Here is a 20023-nt window from a genome sequence, read left to right on the forward strand (position 1 = left end):
AGTTAAAAAATCATAGAAATAGGTTAGATTTCAGGAGTTCATTTTGTTGCAGAGACTAGTCGAAGTCTTTATGTTACCAGGAGCTGCAGTGAGTGTGGATTCACTGCAAGTGTTCAAAAGGGAACTGGATGAGTTCCTGCAAGTAGATTATAGAGGTGGGTGGGTTGACACGAATAGTGGCACCAGTCATCGCAATCTCCGTGTGCTTATTTGATTGCTTGCAGGGGTTGGAGAGAAATCTCAGTATTTCTCCTAAAATGGCCTATGTTTTTTCCCATTCCGTGCCTACCTGACCCAGGAGATTGCAAGAGATTGGTGGGGGGGGTGGGGGGGAGGGTGGAGGTTGGATGGGGTGGAATGCAAGGTGTGGGGTTACGACGGGGTTAATGGAATGAGAAAGTTGCATCATGTATGACAAGAGAGGCGAACATATTCAAGTCCTTTTTAATATGTTCCCCTGGCTAATATTTATCCCTCAAACAATACTACCAAAACAGATTAACTGTCCACTCATCACATTTGCTTTTTGTGGGACCTTGCTGCTTGTTACTGCATTTGCTTGCATAACAACAGTGACTGACTACACTTCAAAAGTATTTCATTGGCTGTGAAATGCTTTGGAACATCCTGCAGATGTGATAGGTGGTCTATATAATTCCAAGTTTTCTCAAACTGAAAGCTCCTGGCATTATGCATGTCTTGTTCATTGTAAATTAACAAAGTTATTGGTGACTCCAATATTACCTCATGCTCAGAATCTCTGACACCTTGCATTGATGCTGCCTGTGCCTTCAGCAGTTCCATCATAGTCTGATACAGAACCACGTTTTTACATGGCTTCGCCAGTGGGTCAACCTGCAGGACAGTAAATATAGTAGATGGATTGCTTTAACGTCAGCAGCTCAATTGCTTTTTCTCATGGTTACAGGTTCAGATATCCCTCCGACGAAGATAGAAAATAACATACAGTCACATCTACAAAGGAAAATAGACTGGACATAAGGGGTTGAATTTTAACACCCAAAAACAGGTAGGTTGTGGTTGGCTCAGATGTTAACATTTTTAAAATCTGAAACCGGACCCCAACCTGGTTCCAACCTGCCCACTTCAAGGCAGCCAACCCACTCCCACGAGGCGGATTGGCAATTTAAATATTTTAATGAGGCTGGCAGCCTCTGATTTAACCTGATTTGCAGGCTTAACAGTGGTCCGCCAGGTTTCCCAAGCCTTGGGAAACTCAGCAGCTGAAAGGAGGCGAGGACAACATCAGGAAGATGGTAAGTGCCTTTACAGCAATGCTTGTGGGCCAGGAGGAGCATGAGTGCTTCCCCCCGACATCCCAAGCTCGCCAGCATCAGATCCCCACCTCAACCCCGCCCCCATATCAAGACCTCTGAAGTCAGGAATCAGACCCCAATCCCGGATCGGACCCACCCCTCTGGGATCGTGGATCGGACCTACCTGCTCCTGCGACCTGCTCCAAAGTGTTCCCCACCCGACTGGAAGCCAAGTCAATTGGGCTGACTTCCGGGCAGGGAATCTGTCAAGGACAAAAGATGCACGCTGTGAATTCCACAGCATGCATGGTAAGATGGACTTCCAGGATGTTATATATGCAGACTATAGTTATACTCTCTGTGTAGTCACTGTATAGTTGCATAAGATGCAGACTTGTTACCTGATGTACTATCAATAAGGTTTACACTGTGTATTTACTATGCTGGCACCACAAGAGGGTGCAACTGGTGGAGACTGGGGTTTCCTGCCCCTGTGGCAGAGGCTGTCCACCAGAGGGCACTGTGGTGGAAGACCTGAGGGTCACCTGCATAGATATGCAGGGCCCAGTATAAAAGGCTGCCCACCATGCTTGTGCCTCACTCTGGAGTTACAAATAAAGGACCACGGTCACTACAGTTTCAGTACAACACATTGCCTCGTGGGGTCATTCATAAGTACATTACAGACATAACACAGGTTATGCGTCCAAAACTCTCCACCCTACCCCCACACTCTCCCTCCCCACTGCCCCCCCCCCCCCACCCCCCTCAGTCCCCCTAACCTATGGAACCTGCCACTGTTAATATCCAGGCCAAGGTCACTGAATATTAACTTTTACCAGTTGCTGGTCTCTCTAATGGGGGATATAGGTCTGCACCTGTGATTTTCCACAAGTGACCTACTGATTTGTCATTCCCAACAGGAGTAGGTCATTCAGCCCTTCCAGCCTGTTCCACCAGTTAATTAGATCATGGCTGATCTGTATCTCAACTCCATCGATCCGCCTTTGATACCCTTATGTAATAAAAATCTATCGACCTCAGTCTTGAAAATTTAAATTCACCCAACATCTGCAGCCTTTTGGGGGAGAGAATTCAATATCTCCACTACCCCTTGTGTGAAAAAGTGCTTCCTAATTTTACTCCTGAATAGCCTAGCTCTCATTTTAAGATTATGCCCCCTTGTTCTGGCTTTCCCCACCAGAAGAAATAGTTTCTCTATATCTACCCTATCGAGTCCCTTGATCATTTTAAACATCTTACATAGAAACATAGAAACATAGAAAATAGGTGCAGGAGTAGGCCATTCGGCCCTTCTAGCCTGCACCGCCATTCAATGAGTTCATGGCTGAACATGCAACTTCAGTACCCCATTCCTGCTTTCTCACCATACCCCTTGATTCCCCTAGTAGGAAGGACTACATCTAACTCCTTTTTGAATATATTTAGTGAATTGGCCTCAACAACTTTCTGTGGTAGAGAATTCCACAGGTTCACCACTCTCTGGGTGAAGAAATTCCTCCTCATCTCGATCCTAAATGGCTTACCCCTTATCCTTAGACTGTGTCCCCTGGTTCTGGACTTCCCCAACATTGGGAACATTCTTCCTGCATCTAACCTGTCTAACCCCATCAGAATTTTAAACGTTTCTATGAGGTCCCCTCTCATTCTTCTGAACTCCAGTGAATACAAGCCCAGTTGATCCAGTCTTTCTTGATAGGTCAGTCCCGCCATCCCGAGAATCAGTCTGGTGAACCTTCGCTGCACTCCCTCAATAGCAAGAATGTCCTTCCTCAGGTTAGGAGACCAAAACTGTACACAATACTCCAGTTGTGGCCTCACCAAGGCCCTGTACAACTGTAGCAACACCTCCCTGCCCCTGTACTCAAATCCCCTCGCTATGAAGGCCAACATGCCATTTGCTTTCTTAACCGCCTGCTGTACCTGCATGCCAACCTTCAATGACTGATGTACCATGACACCCAGGTCTCGTTGCACCTCCCCTTTTCCTAATCTGTCACCATTCAGATATAGTCTGTCTCTCTGTTTTTACCACCAAAGTGGATAACCTCACATTTATCCACATTATACTTCATCTGCCATGCATTTGCCCACCCACCTAACCTATCCAAGTCGCTCTGCAGCCTCATAGCATCCTCCTCGCAGCTCACACTGTCACCCAACTTAGTGTCATCCGCAAATTTGGAGATACTACATTTAATCCCCTCGTCTAAATCATTAATATACAGTGTAAACAGCTGGGGCCCCAGCACAGAACCTTGCGGTACCCCACTAGTCACTGCCTGCCATTCTTAAAAGTCCCCATTTACTCCTACTCTTTGCTTCCTGTCTGACAAACAGTTCTCAATCCACGTCAGCACACTACCCCCAATCCCATGTGCTTTAACTTTGCACATTAATCTCTTGTGTGGGACCTTGTCGAAAGCCTTCTGAAAGTCCAAATATACCACATCAATTGGTTCTCCCTTGTCCACTCTACTGGAAACATCCTCAAAAAATTCCAGAAGATTTGTCAAGCATGATTTACCTTTCACAAATCCATGCTGACTTGGACCTATCATGTCACCTCTTTCCAAATGCACTGCTATGACATCCTTAATAATTGATTCCATCATTTTACCCACTACCGATGTCAGGCTGACCGGTCTATAATTCCCTGTTTTCTCTCTCTCTCCTTTTTTAAAAAGTGGGGTTGCATTGGCTACCCTCCACTCCATAGGAACTGATCCAGAGTCAATGGAATATTGGAAAATGACTGTCAATGCATCCACTATTTCCAAGGCCACCTCCTTAAGTACTCTGGGATGCAGTCCATCAGGCCCTGGGGATTTATCGTCCTTCAATCCCATCAATTTCCCCAACACAATTTCCCGACTAATAAGGATTTCCCTCAGTTCCTCCTCCTTACTAGACCCTCCGACCCCTTTTATATCCGGAAGGTTGTTTGTGTCCTCCTCAGTGAATACCGAACCAAAGTACTTGTTCAATTGGTCCGCCATTTCTTTGTTCCCCGTTATGACTTCCCCTGATTCTGACTGCAGGGGACCTACGTTTGTCTTTACTAACCTTTTTCTCTTTACATATCTATAGAAACTTTTGCAATCCGTCTTAATGTTCCTTGCAAGCTTCTTCTCGTACTCCATTTTCCCTGCCCTAATCAAACCCTTTGTCCTCCTCTGCTGAGTTCTAAATTTCTCCCAGTCCCCGGGTTCGCTGCTATTTCTGGCCAATTTGTATGCCACTTCCTTGGCTTTAATACTATCCCTGATTTCCCTTGATAGCCACGGTTGAGCCACCTTCCCTTTTTTATTTTTACGCCAGACAGGAATGTACAATTGTTGTAGTTCATCCATGCGGTCTCTAAATGTCTGCCATTGCCCATCCACAGTCAACCCCTTCAGTATCATTCGCCAATCTATCCTAGCCAATTCACACCTCATACCTTCAAAGTTACCCTTCTTTAAGTTCTGGACCATGGTCTCTGAATTAACTGTTTCATTCTTGATTAGATCACCGCTCAACCGTCCAAACTTAATGGGAATACAAACTAAGTTTATAGAACTATCCTCATAATTTAACCCATTTAGCCCCGGTATAGTTTTTGTAATACTGCATTGTACCCCATCAACGGCCAATATATCCTTCCTGTGGTGCTCAGAACTAAAGACAATACTCCAGATAGGATCTGACCAAGGCTCTGTACAACGAGAGCATAATTACCTCCCCTGTGTATTCCAACCCTCTTGAGATGAAGGTCAACATTCCATGAGCCTTTTTGATTAATTTTTGTACCTGTGGATTAGCTTTTAGTGATTTGTGTACCTGGAGACCCAAATCCCATTGTTTCTAGTTTCTCGCCATTTAGAAAATGTTCCGATTTGTCTTTGATGGATCCAAAGTGGATGACCTCATACGTCCCATGTTGAACTACATCTGCCACAGTTTTACCCACTCACTTAATAGCTCTATGCTCCTTTGTAATCTCCTGTTCCCATCTACAACTCTCGATAACTTCATCCAATTAATTGATATATGAGGCCCCAGTACGGATACCTTGGGAACACCACTTGTCACATCCCGCCAAACAGCGTATATTACCTTTATCCCTAATCTCTGTGTCCTACCTCCCAACCAATTTTCAACCAATGTCCTAAGATTACTTCCAATTCCATGCACTCTTATTTTTGGTAATAATATCTTGTGTGCAACCTTATTAAATACCTTCTGAAAGTTCATATAAACAACATCCATAGACACTCCCATGTCTACCTTGTTAGTGACCTCCTCAAAAATTCAACTAGATTAGTCAGGCATGACCTACCCTTCACAAATCCATGCCAACTCTCATTGATCAACTCATACTTGTTCAACTGCTCAGTCACTTTGGCCCTAATGATAGATTCTAGTAATTTCCCTACAATTGACTTTAAACTGATAGGTCTGTAGTTTCCTGGTATCTCCCTCTCTCTTGTCTTAAATAATGGAGTAACATTTGCAATTTTCTAAGCCATTGGCACAAGTCCTGAATCTAAAGAGCTTTGAAACAGTATTACAAATGCATCTGCAATTTTCCCACCAATTTATTTTAATAACCAAGGGTGGAAACCATCAGGTCTTGGAGATTTGTGAACTTTAAGTCCCATTATTTTCTCAATTACCATGTTAAATTTATACTTTATCAAGTATATTCCTTCACTTTACTTATTTTTAGGTTTCCTTGTACTGCTGGTAATTTGTGCTCTTCCTCGATTGTGAAAAGTATTAGTTTAACAAGTCTGTCATTTCCGTATTATCCATTAAAGTCTCACTTGCATCTGTCTTTAATGGGCCCGCATTCCCCCTTACCATGCTCTTTTCCTTAATATATTTATTTTGAAAAATTCTTCATATATTTATAAACAGTTTTGATATCTCTTGCAAGTTTTTGTTCATGTGCCCTTTTTGCACCTTTTATCACTTTATATAAGAACATAAGAAATAGGAGCAAGAGTAGGCCATTTGGCCCCTCCGCCATTTAATATGATCATGGTTGATCTGATCATGGACTCAGGTCCACTTCCCTTTCTTTATATCCATTTGGGTTTTTTTTATAGTTAACACCTTTCCACCTATTTTGCATTGGTGTAAACCGTGACCTTGGCCGGGGGGAGGGGGGGTTAACGGTTGCTGAAAATGGTGGTAATGTAGGGCACAATATAAATCTAAAAATTAGTGGTGCATGTAACAAGGGTAATATAATAATCATGGGGGACTTTAATCTACATGTAGACTGGGCAAACCAAATATGCAGTAAGAGTGCAGAGAACGAATTCATGGAACGTATACAAGATGTTTTTCTAGATCAGTATGTTGAGGAACCAACTAGGGAACAGACTATTTTAGATCTAGTATTGTGCGACGAGAAAGGGTTAATTAATAACCTTATAGTAAAGGGGCCATTAGCGAAGAGTGACTATAATATGATAGAATTTTAGATTGCGTTTGAAAGTGATTTAGTTAAATCCAAAACTAGGGTCGTAAATCTAAACAAAGTTAACTAGATAAGTATGAGGGGTGAGGTGGCCAAGGTAGATTGGGAAATTATATTAAAAGATATGATTACAGACAAGCAATAGCTAGCATTTAAAGAATTAATACATAACTTACAACAAACATACATTCCTTTAAGGCCCAAAAACCCAAAAGTGGTCCAACTGTGGCTAACAAGAGAAGTTAAAGATAGTATTAGATCAAAGGAAGAGGCTTATAATGTTGCCAAAAAGAGCAATAAGCCTGAGGTCCACGGTGACCACGTCTGCAGCAAGTTTTGGCTAAGATCAAGTGGAGTACCTGTTGATTGGGCATTCATATGCAAATCGACTGACTGCAGAAACTCGTTTTTCCAGTTTTGCTGGCTCTGGCCTTTGGCTTGAGCCAGGCGCCAATTGGAGAGAGGAGACAAAATCTGCATTTCGACTGACGATTCGACGGGCCTTTGGGCCTGTCAAGGGGCGGGCCTGGAGGTCCGCCCGTGCCCCGGACTGGGGCAACGCCAGGTTGAAGGCTTCGGCCAAAACTCACAGCGAAAGGAGGAATCTGCTACCCGGATGGCGGCCAACCGAGCGGCGAACCAGGGAGTCCGAAACACCATCCGAGTGACGGTAAAGAAAGTGGAAGGACAGACAATGATCAACCGGGAACTTTTCGTGAAGAAAATCCTGCTGGGAACATGTGGCATGAAAGTCGCCGACGTCTTCGCCTTGCAGGACCTCCCGAAGAGAGGTTACTTCGATGTGACCTTCAGAACCGTCACCCTCTGCCTGAAGTTCCTGAAGGGTTTGAAGGAGGCGAGTGAACTGGTGCGCTCAGTGCTAACTTGGGAGCCGCTGTTCACCCTCCCGTCGCAGAGAAGATGCACCATCACAGTGCAAATGTACGACCCCCACATCCCCGTCACCGATGTGCTGACTTTCCTCAACAGGTTTGTCGATGGGGCAGGAAGCAGCAGTGACTTGAAAGATGGGCACGGAATATGGACCAGCAAGCACCAGATCCAGGTCACCTTGAAGGTGGACGCCAGCGGAACCATCCTGCACCCACCCTCCAGCTTTTCCATCGGAGGAAGCCGGGGCTACATGGTGTACGCTGGCCAACCCAACGTGTGCCGCACCTGCGGGAAGGCAGGCCATGTGGCGGCAAGCTGCAAGACTGTCATCTGCCGAAACTGCAAGAACGAGGGCCACCAGACAAAAGACTGCAAGGAGACCAAGTGCTGCAACCTCTGTGGTCTGGCTGGGCACCTTTACAAAAACTGCCCCAAACGCAATCGCAGCTATGCGCAGGTAGCAAAGAACTTTGCACCAGAGGAGGAGGAAGCTGACGAACACAACGCTCCAGAGGAGAGCCACACCCTCCCCCCGACCATGAACTCGGGACAAGACGGCGAGGAAGAGAACACTGCTACCGCGAGCTGCGAGCCACCAGCAGCCAGCAGCGAACCTTGCCCCCAGAGCACCGAACCCAGAGACGAGCAGACATCAGACGAGGAAGCGGAATGGCAGACAGTAAGGAAAAGGCGCAAGGCCAAGAGGCAACCACCAAGCTCGGCAGAAACCAGCGACGGCAGCTTGTCTGAGGAGGAAAAGTGCCACCGCCTGAAGAAGAGGCAATGCGCCATCCCACGGCCACGGAAAACCTGGAGCAGGGAAGCGACCAACACAGCCCTGCCCCAGGAACCTGAGAGCAACGAAGGGCCCAGCGCACACGAGCTCCGGGACACCGGGAGCGAAGGAGCAACCAACGCAGACCAGCCCCGGGATAACGGGAGCAGCGAAGTGCCCAGCACACCCCACCTCCGGAACACCGGGAGCGACGCAGCGATCGACGCACACCAGCTCGACACCGCCGCGACTGAGGAAAAGGGGGAACCACCAACACCAGGCGAGGACAGTGCAGAGAACATTGAGGACGTAATCACAGAACTGCAGCAGTCCCCTGGTCAAAACATCCCCACAGCAGAGGACGACGATGACCACGCCACCCCAGGTGCAGTAAATGTTGAACTTGATGTGGATAGTAATAACTTACACATGCTGGAAATCGCCATTGTGGAATATGGGGTAATTGAAAACGATTTACCTGAAATTGAAAACGATGTATCTGAACTGCAATGTGTGTAAATGTAAAACATAGCTTTAAAATGGATTTAAAAATTGCTAGTATTAACGTGCGTAGCGTGAAATCGACTACGCGATGTGTTTCCACCTTGGGGTACCTCGCCAAGGTCAAAGCGGACCTGCTGTTCTTGCAGGAGTGCGGTCTGCCGCACTTCAGCAGTTACCGGCAGTGGTCACGATGGTGGACCCATGGACCATCCATTTGGTCAGGGGGCAACGACAGCCGAGCTTCCGGCCTGGGCATTCTGCTGCGGGGAAGCCACTTCACCATCACCGAAGTTAAGGAGGTGGTGGGCGGCCGCCTCCTCGTAGCAGATGTAATGTACAAAAACTCCCCTCTCAGGTTAATTAATGTTTACGCTCCAGCTGTGAAGAACGAGAGGCTGGCCCTCTTCCAGCAGCTCCCACTGTTACTGGCAACGTTCAGGCCGGTCATTCTGGGCGGTGACTTCAACTGCATCATCGATGCGGCTGGACGATCCAGCAGAGCCGACAGCAAACTGGACGCCACGTCCAGACTCCTGATGGATGCGGTAAAGGATGCCAAGCTGTGCGACGTCTTCAGCAACCCTGCAGACGGAGCACCGCGCAGATACACCTGGTCGAGACCAGATGGGTCCGTCCATTCCAGAATTGACTTCCTGTTTGTGTCCCACACGCTCAAGGTCAGATCCACCGACGTCACGCCGGTGTTCTTCTCTGACCACTGCCTCCTACTGGCTGACTGTCACACACAGGACAACCAGAAAGTTGGCAGAGGGATATGGAAGCTGAACGTGAAACTGTTGACTCCGGAAAACATTGAGGAACTCAAGAGGGATTACAACGGTTAGAGAACCTCTGCGATTCCCCGATGCACTGGTGGGAAACAATCAAGACGAACATCAAGAGGTTCTTCATCCTCAAAGGTGTTCAGGAGGCGAGAGGGAGACAGAGGGAATTGTCCCGACTCCAGACAAATATGCAAAACCTGCTCCTGCTGCAGTCGATGGGGGTCGATGTCACGGAGGAACTCGAAGAGGTGAAGGGCCAGCAATCCTCGCTCTTTGCCTCGGAGTCCTCCAAGATCATCTTCCGCTCCAGAGTCCGCTCCGTCGAGCAGGATGAGACGTGTTCGCGCTTCTTCTTCCAAAAGGTACACAGGGGGAGCTCTGTGATCACCAGCCTAAAGGAAGAAGACGGTTCTGTGACGTCTTCGCAGCCTGACATACAGAGGATAAGCAAATCCTTCTATGCCAGGCTGTACGACGTCAAACCCACAGACCATGCGGCCTCCCAGTCTTTCCTGTCGTCCATTTCGGAGGTCTTAGACGACGGCAAGCGAGAGAGTCTGGACCACCCGCTAACTCTGGACGAGCTGACAAAGGCCGTCCGGTCCTTCGAGACGAATAAAACTCCCGGAAGCGATGGCTTACCGGTCGAGTTGTACTCGGCTCTGTGGGACTGGATAGGCCCGGACCTGCTGGAAGTGTACGGAGGTATGCTTCTGGCCGGCAGCATGTCAGAATCGATGAGGAAAGGCATCATCACCCTCATCTACAAGCAGAAGGGGGAGAGGGAGGAAATCAAAAACTGGTGGCCCATTTCGTTGCTCAATGTGGACTACAAGATCCTGTCAAAGGTCATCGCCAATAGGGTCAAGTCTGCTCTTGAGCTGGTGATTCACCCGGACCAGACCTGCGCTGTCCCCGGCAGGAAGCTCTCTGATAGCCTCGCGCTACTCAGAGATACGATCACCTACGTGCGGGACAGGAGGGTGAACACCTGTTTAATCAGCTTAGACCAGGAGAAAGCCTTTGACAGGATATCGCACACGTACCTGATGGACGTGCTCTCCAAAATGGGGTTCGGGGAGGGCATCCGAAATTGGGTCAAACTGCTCTACACAGACATCAGTAGTGCAGTTCTAATCAACGGGTGGGAAACTCAAAGCTTTCCAATCAGATCTGGAGTCAGGCAAGGTTGTCCTCTCTCGTCTGTCTTGTTTGTGTGTTGTATCGAGCCCTTTGCCGAGTCCATCAGGAAGGATGCGGGCATCAGAGGGGTGACGATCCCAGGCAGCGGAGGCGCCCAGGTCAAAATCTCCCTGTACATGGACGACGTCGCCGTCTTTTGCTCGGACCCGCAGTCGGTCCGCAGATTGCTCGCAATCTGCGACCAGTTTGAACTGGCCTCGGGAGCAAAGGTCAACCGCACCAAAAGCGAGGCCATGCTCTTTGGTCACTGGACCGACCGAGCCTCCATTCCCTTCACCGTCAAGCCAGATTTCCTGAAGGTGCTGGGAATATGGTTCGGAGCGGACGGGGCGTGCGCCAAAAACTGGGACGAGCGCATTGCCAAGGTCAGACAGAAACTGGCATTTTGGGAGCAGCGCTCCCTTTCCATCACAGGCAAGAACCTGGTCATCAGGAGTGAGGTGCTCTCGGTGTTGTTGTACGTGGCGCAGGTCTGGCCCATCTCACCAGACGCGGCAGTCACCCGAGCCGTCTTCAACTTTGTCTGGAGATCCAAAATGGACCGTGTCCGCAGAGACACGATGTACAAATCTCTGGACAGTGGAGGAAAGGACGTTCCGAACGTGGCCCTCATCCTGATGGCCACCTTTGTGTGCGGCTGCATCAAGCTATGCACAGCCCCCCAGTACGCAAACACCAAGTGTCACTACATGCTGAGGTTCTACCTGTCCCCATTGTTGAGAAGGATGGGTCTGGCCACGCTGCCGCGAAACGCCCCCACCAGTTGGACCATGCCTGTCCACCTGTCCTTCGTGGAAAAGTTCTTCAAAAGAAACCCCTTTGACCACAAGGCCATCAAACAGTGGTCAGCACGTAAGGTCCTGGACGCCCTTCGAAAGAAGGAGACGGTGGACCCTGTCGGGTGGTTCCCTGAGCGGACTGTCGAACTTGTTTGGCAGAACGTCTCATCGCCAAAGCTTACACACAAGCACCAAGACGTAGCTTGGTTGGCGGTGAGGAGGGCCCTACCCGTCAGAGTGTTCATGCACAGCCGACGCCTCAGCAGCACGGCACGGTGCCCCCGGGCCGGCTGCGGGGCGGACGAGACTGTTACCCATCTCCTTCAGGATTGCACCTTTGCAACGCAGGTCTGGAAAGAGATGCAGTGGTTGCTGTCGAGGTTCATCCCAAGCAGCTCCGTAACACAGGACTCTGTGCTCTACGGGCTGTTCCCAGGGACACACACCGAGACAGACATCACCTGCTGCTGGAGGGCCATCAACTCAGTCAAAGACGCTCTTTGGTCTTGCCGAAACTTGCTGGTCTTCCAGAACAAGGAGATGACCATGTCCGCATGTTGCAGACTGGCGCAATCCAAGATCCAGGAATACGTGCTGAGGGACGCACTGAAAATTGGTGCAGTCGCCGCAAAGGCACGGTGGGGAAGGGCCACAGTCTAAAGCCCTTCCGCCACGGAAAACCCGGGGGCAGAAATCAGCACCAAACTCCCTCGGGCTGTATTTGTAATTTACACTTTGTGTACATAGAGCACCAAATCTGTAAACACCAATGTCGTGCCATGTACAATGCAAGGTGTGTTATGAAATGCATGTTTGAAAAGAATAAATGTAAATGTACCGTCACCCATTCCGGGCACTGTATTGTAACACATGAAATGTAATTTGTGTAAATGTACCACAATGTACCCTGTTTATTGTACTGAATCGCAGTTGAACAGAAAAACGAGAAATGTAACGAACGGAACTGCCGTCAGCACCCAGATGTATTGTATGGGATTGCTGACCGCAGCGAAATGTAATGAAATGCCATTGAATGTACTGTACAGATTCTTTTTATGAATAAAGTATATTTTGAAATTTAAAAAAAATAAGCCTGAGGATTGGGAGGATTTTAGAATTCAGCAAAGGAGGACCTAGAAATTGAATAAAAAAAGGGAAAATAGGGAAAATAGAATGAGAGACATAAAAACAGATGATAAAAGCTTCTAGAGATATGTAAAAAGGAAAAGATTAACAAAAATAAATGTGGGTCCCTTACAGGCTGAGCCAGGAGAAATTATAATGGGGAGTAAGGAAATGGCTGAGAAATGAAACAAATAGTTTGTCTTCACAGAAGAAGACACAAAAAAACCTCCCGGAAATAGTGGAGAACCAAGGGTCTAGCAAGAATGAGGAATTGAAAGAAATCGGTATTCGTAAAAAAATAGTACTGCAGAAATTAATGGGACTGAAAGCCGATAAATCCCCTGGACTTGATGGTCTATATCCTAGCGTTTTGAAAGAGGTGGCTATAGAGATAGTGGATGCATTGGTTGTCATCTTCCAAAATTCTATAGATTCTAGAACGGTTCCCGCAGATTGGAAGGTAGCTAATGTAACCCCACTATTTAAGAAAGGAGGGAGAGAGAAAACAGGGAACTACAGACCAGTTAACCTGACATCAGTAGTAGGGAAAATGCTAGAATCTATTATTAAGGACGTGGTAACAGGGCACTTAGAAAATAATAATAGGATTGGGCACAATCAACACGGATTTCTGAAAGGGAAATCACGTTTGACAAATCTGTTAGAGCTTTTTGAGGTTGTAACTAGTAGAATAGATAATAGATCCCCTGCCTACCACTCCACTGCTGCCGATTCATTTTAAGTGCGTCATCACCGTGCGCGCAACCAATCTATCTTCCCGACGGCAACATTCTCCTTGGAGAATCTCCGATTGGCCCGGGGTGCCAAAACAAGCTTTTTCCCGGTGGTCCAGTGAGGCAGCGACCTTCTGCAATGGCGGTGTGGCTTCCCTTAAAGGGGAGGGCGCACTGCCGCTGCCGCCATGGTTCTTTTTTGTCGGCCGACAGCCATGTCGTCTGACAATTGTGCCCCCAGGTTCGGCCGGGCCACCAACAGGCAGCTGGCCTGGTCAAAACCCTCCCTGGTGGCCCAGTGGCCTGAAGTTAAAAAATCGCGGAGGCTCTCCCCTTTAAGTGAAAGGGAGAGCTGTGGTGACGCGGCGGCGTGATGACAACATCGCGGCAGTGACTCCACTCTGCACCCAACTTCCGACCCTCAGTTGCTGTCACTGCTGCGTATCTGCCTCTCAGGTGTTGTCACCATCCCCATTATGATCGAGTTCCGGATGCATGGATAAAAAACAACAAAGAGCCGAATGTCACACAAGAGTCAGCAGGAAATGCAGCTGCGGTAAAAACCATCAAAACGGGATGGGAGTGCCCCATTTCGGACCTGGGGGGGGGGGCGGCGGGGCGAGGTAACATGTAGGTACAGCAAGCATTTAAGAAAGCAAATGGTATGTTGGCCTTTATTATAAGAGGATTTGAGTATTAGAGTAAAGACATCTTATTGCAATTATATCATCATCGTCATCATCATCTTGCTTCCACTCTAAAAGTGAGTTCTCAGGTGACTGAACAGTCCACTACAGGAATTACAGTCTCTGTCACAGGTGGGACAGACAGTCATTGAAGTTAGGGGTGGGTTGGGAGTCTGGTTTGCTACAAGCTCCTTCCGCTGCCTGCGCTTGTTTTCTGCCTGCTCTCGACGCCGAGACTTGAGGTGCTCAGGGACTCCCAGGTGTCGGTGGAGATGTTGCATTTTATCAAGGAGGCTTTGAGGGTGTCCTTGAAACATTTCCTCTGCCCACCTGGGGCTCGCTTGCCATGTAGGAGTTCCGAGTAGAGAGCTTGCTTTGGGAGTCTTGTGTCAGGCATGCGAACAATATGGCCCGCCCAACGGAGCTGGTCGAGTGTGGTCAGTGCTTCGATGCTGGGGATGTTGACCTGATCGAGGACACTAATGTTGATGTATCTGTCCACCCAGGGGATTTGCAGGATCTTGCGGCGACATCGTTGGTGGGAAGTCTCCAGCGATTTGAGGTGTCTATAGTCCACGTCTCTGAGCCATACAGGAGGGCGGGTATTATATTATATTATATAGGGTCCTGGTGAGACCACACCTGGAGTATTGTGTACAGTTTTGGTCTGCTTACCTAAGGAAGGATATACTTGCCGTGGAGGGAGTGCAACAAAGGTTCACCAGACTGATTCCTGGCATGGGGGGGGTTGTCCTATGAGGAGAGACTGAGCAGACTAGGCCTATATTTCTAGTTTAGAAGAATGAAAGGTGATCTCATTGAAACATACAAAATTCTTACAGGGCTTGACAGGGTAGATGCAGGGAGGATGTTTCCTCTGGCTGAGGAGTCTAGAACCAGGGGTCACAGTCTCAGAATACGGGGTCGGCGATTTAGGACTGAGATGAGGAAAAACTTCTTCACTCAGAGAATTTTCTACCCCAGAGGGCTGTGGTGACTCAATCTTTGAGTATATTCAAGACTGGGATCAATAGATTTTTGAACATAAGAACATAAGAAATAGGAGCAGAAGTAGGCCATCTGGCCCCTCGAGCCTGCTCCGCCATTCCATAAGATCATGGCTGATCTGATCATGGACTCAGCTCCACTTCCCTGCCCACTCCCCATAATCCTTGACTCCCTTATCTTTCAAAAATCTGTCTATCTCCACCTTAAACATATTTAATGACCTCGCCTCCACAGCTCTATTATTAATATTAAGGGAATCAAGGGATATGCAGATAGTGCAGGAAAGTGGAGTTGAGGGAGAAGATCAGCCATGATTTTATTGAATGGCGGAGCAGGCTCAAGGGGCCGAATGGCCTACACCTGCTCCAAATTCTTATGTTATTATGTTCTCTTGCCAAGGCTTCTTCAGCACCATCTTCCAAATCCGGGACCTCTACCACCTAGAAGGACACGGGGAGCTATTGAATGGGAACCCCATCACCCGTAAGTTTCCTTCCAAGTCACAAACCATCCCAACTTGGGCATATATCGCCGTTCCTTCATCGTCGCTGGGTCAAAATCCTAGAAGTCCCTACCTAACAGCACTGTGAGAGTACCTTCACCACACAGACTGCAGCGGTTCAAGAAGAAGGCCCATCTTTAAGGGCAACTACGGATTGACAATAAATGCCGGCCTTGAAGATAAAAACAATGTACTTTTTGGTGTGCAGCTACTGTGTAACTCTACCTCGAAAGTAATGACAATCTGATCCATGTTAACCTCCTGGTCATCCTTTTGCAACAAGTTTGGCGGGAGGATGAACTCCCGCTTCAGTGCTGTGATCCTGTCATCCTCTCGATGATATGTCAGCTGGATATGCTCCTCTGTGATCAGGAATATTTGCTCCGCCACATCCTGGTGGGCTGCTTTTTTTCTGTTTCTGGCAAAACGTTCTGTTATTTTCTAAAGGCAAAGAGAGAAACCAACAACTTTAAAATTTATATATATATATATATATATATATGAAATGTTGGTTTAAACATTGTTTTAAAATGCCTTTACAGGAACGATGACAACAATGGCGATACAAAGGAAGACTTATGTTTCTATAGTGCCTTTCACGACCTCAAGACGACCCAAACCGCTTTACAGCCAATTAACTACTTTTTCATTGTCGTCATTGTTGTAATGTAGGAAACACGGTAGCCAATTAATGCACAGCAGGATCCCACAAACAGCAATGTAATAATGACCAGATAATGTATATAGTGATGTTGGTTGAGGGATAAATATAAGCCAGGACACTGGGGAGAACACCCCTGCTCATCTTCGAAATACTGCCATGGGATCGTTTACGTTCACCTGAGAGAACGGACAGGATCTCAGTTTAACATCTGATCCGAAAGTACTGCACTGGAGTGTCAGCCTGGATTATGTGCTCAAGACTCTGGATTGGGACTTGATCCTTCTGACTTAGAGGCAAAAGTGCTACCAACTGAGCAATGGCTCACGGCATTCATTAAAAAATGTTTTACAATTTTCCTGCCTTATCATTTTGAAAACATGTTGGGCACCAGCAGCTCTCTGTTGCCTCACCGAAGTGGCAGTTCCTCCTATGCAGGCCGACACCAAGTGCTGAGAGGGCTATCCAACCACGGGGGGGGGCAGGGACATCATACCGAGCCCAGCTCTGTTCCCACACAGGGGCGGGATCGATTTCTGCGGCGGTTCTCCATATTTTCTCATGGACAACAGCCTCCTGAGATTGAGTCATGGGCTGCCTCTTGACTAGTGCGAAGCCGCACAGTGTTGCCATGCCACATGTTCTTGGCTGCAGTCATATCAGCTGTTATTTACAGGGAAATATGCATAAATAGAGTGACTTTTAAGAAGCGAAAAATGTAACTCAGCTCCTCTCGAGCACCCATCTACGTCCCCATGTAACATAGACTGTGTGCACTGAATAAAATGGCAACGAGCCACATAGACCAGGAAGGTTACACGTTTGATTCTCACGATGAGGATTCCCTCGGGAATTATAACTATAACTTAGAAACATAGAAAATAGGTGCAGGAGTAGGCCATTCAGTCCTTCGAGCCTGCACCACCATTCAATATGATCATGGCTGATCATGCAACTTCAGTACCCCATTCCTGCTTTCTCTCCATACCGTTTGATTCCTTTAGCCGTAAGGGCCATATCTAACTCCCTTTTGAATATACCTAACAAACTGGCCTCAACAATTTTCTGTGGTAGAAAATTCCACAGGTTCACAATTCTCTGAGTGAAGAAGTTTCTCCTCATCTCGGTCCTAAATGGCTTACCCCTTATCCTTAGGCTGTGGCCCCTGGAATTCCCCAACATCGGGAACATTCTTCCTGCATCTAACTTGTCCAGTCCCGTCAGAATTGTATATGTTTCTATGAGATCCCCTCTTATTCTTCTAAATTCCAGTGAATATAAGCCTAGTCGATCCTGTCATGTATTCAACCAGCATTGTAACCCATGTATAAACTGACCTAAGTTGTACACCGTGAGAACACTGACCACTAGGTAGGAGACACTCCTAACCTGGACCTTCAGGTATAAAAAGGGAAGCTCCACCCATCTTCATCACTTGAGTGCTAAGGAATAAAGGACAGGTCACAGACTGACCTTCTCTCAAGCATGGGCCTCAGGTGCATTTATACTATATAGTAAGGACGTATCAATGGCGACAAGAAACTGGGATTTAAACCACGCGAGCATGGCCACTAGCAGAACAGACGAGAGGTACTGTGTTAAGGAATGGTTGGGACAGAGATTCAACATTGTTAAAGCAGCACACAGTTCTCCAGGCAGACAAGGGCAGTCGGGCATGCCCCAACATGTAGTCGAACCCAGAGGGGGAGTTCGACAGAGACAATGGCAAGCTGAACAGCGATTCACGCCATTGCAAGGGACAATGCGGCCAGTAATGTCTGTTAATGGTGCACTCAAGGACAATAACAGGGGCAGTCAGGGACGATCGACTGGCAAGGGACCTTTTGTTTCAAACCGCAACTCATGCTGGAGGCGTGGAGGCACGCACTCAGCCGGAGTTTGCAGAGATGAGCAAAATATCTGCAGAAATTGCAGAAATGGACACTGGGGGAAATCGCTGGAAGCTGAAGTTCAGCAAGTTCGTGTGGAGCACGTATACAGTTCATACACCAGGACGCCACCGATAATGATGAAAGTGCTCCTCAATGGTATCCCAGTATCAATGGAGTTAGACACGGGTGCCAGCCAGTCCCTGGGACAATCCAGAGTGGCAGTCTGTTCTCAAACAGTTCGAAAAGTTGTAGGCATCCAAGGCCAGGAGGCCAAAATTATCGCCGATTGACGCACAGCTACGGACTTACACAAAGCAGATCATTCCGGTGCTTGGCAGCGCCACGGTAGTCGTGACCCACAAAGATTCGGAGATTGTCCCAGGGGACGGTCCCGCACTACTGGGGAGGAGTTGGCTTGCTGTCATGAACTGGAAATGGAGCGATGTCAATGCAATTTCCTCTGTGGAGCGAGTATCATGCTCACAGATCCTGGACAAATTTGGCTCATTATTTCAACCCGGCATTGGCACTTTCATGGGGGCCAAGGTAGTGATTCACATAAACCCAGACGCCAGGCCAGTACACCACAAGGCCAGAGCGGTGTCGTACGTGATGCGGGAAAAGATAGAAGGCGAATTGGACCGCCTGCTGAGGGAAGGCATCATCTTGCCAGTCGAATTCAGTGACTGGGCGAGCTCGATTGTGCCGGTGCTCAAGGCGGATACGTCGGTCAGGATATGTGGCGATTACAAGGCCACCATCAATCGGGTGTCACTCCAAGACCAGTACCCGCTACTGAGAGCAGAGGACCTCTTTGTGACGCTATCCAGTGGCAAACTTTTTTCAAAATTGGACCTGACCTCAGCTTACATGACCCAGGAGCTGGCGAGTGAGTCGAAGAAGCTGACCACCATCACGACACACAAGGGGTTGTTTGAGTACAACAGATGTCCATTCGGGATTCGCTCGGCCGCCGCGATCTTCCAACGAAATATGGAAAGCCTCCTCAAGTCGATTCCAGGGACGGTGGTTTTTCAGGACGACATCCTCATGACAGGTTACGATACTGAAGAACACCTCCACAACCTGGAGGAGGTGCTACGCAGACTGGACCGGATAGGTCTGCGACTGAAAAAGGCGAAGTGCGTCTTCCTAGCTCCAGAGGTAGAATTCCTGGGGATGAGGGTAGCAGCAGACGGGATCAGCCCTACTGCATCCAAGACGGAAGCGATCCAGAGAGCACCCAGACCCCGTAACACGACGGAGCTGCGTTCGTTCCTGGGGCTCCTGAACTATTTTGGTAACTTTCTTCCCAAATTGAGCACGCTGCTAGAGCCGCTACACGTGCTCCTACACAAAGGTCGCGAATGGGTCTGGGGGGACAGCCAGGAAAGGGCTTTTAATAGAGCACGCAATTTGTTATGTTCCAACAATCTGTTAACGCTATATGACCCATGTAAGAAACTTGTGTTAACGTGCGATGCGTCGTCCTATGGTGTCGGGTGTGTGTTGCAGCATGTCAATGCCAAGGGTCAGTTACAGCCGGTAGCTTATGCCTACAGAAATCTGTCCCAGGCAGAAAGGGGCTACGGGATGGTAGAAAAGGAGGCGCTCACATGTGTATTTGCGTTAAAAAAAATGCACCAGTACCTGTTTGGCAGGAAATTTGAGCTGGAGACAGATCACAAACCCCTAACGTCCCTTTTG

The 20023-nt window shown here is 48.0% G+C and overlaps 1 protein-coding gene across 4 annotated transcripts in view; it reads right to left on the reverse strand.

Annotated features, from left to right (window-relative positions):
- Positions 1 to 20023, reverse strand: part of ccdc135 (coiled-coil domain containing 135) — a 284493-nt gene that overhangs the window by 119892 nt on the left and 144578 nt on the right. For all 4 annotated transcript variants that reach the window (XM_070878800.1, XM_070878803.1, XM_070878802.1 and 1 more), the window contains exons 13-14: positions 15989 to 16204; positions 745 to 855 (exon numbers count right to left, since the gene is read on the reverse strand). In XM_070878800.1, coding sequence (XP_070734901.1) covers positions 745 to 855; positions 15989 to 16204 — 327 coding nt within the window. The remainder of the gene's footprint in view (positions 1 to 744; positions 856 to 15988; positions 16205 to 20023) is intronic.

The sequence above is a fragment of the Pristiophorus japonicus genome, chromosome 4 (genome assembly GCF_044704955.1).
Source record: "Pristiophorus japonicus isolate sPriJap1 chromosome 4, sPriJap1.hap1, whole genome shotgun sequence".
In the NCBI taxonomy this organism is placed as follows: Eukaryota; Metazoa; Chordata; class Chondrichthyes; family Pristiophoridae; genus Pristiophorus; species Pristiophorus japonicus.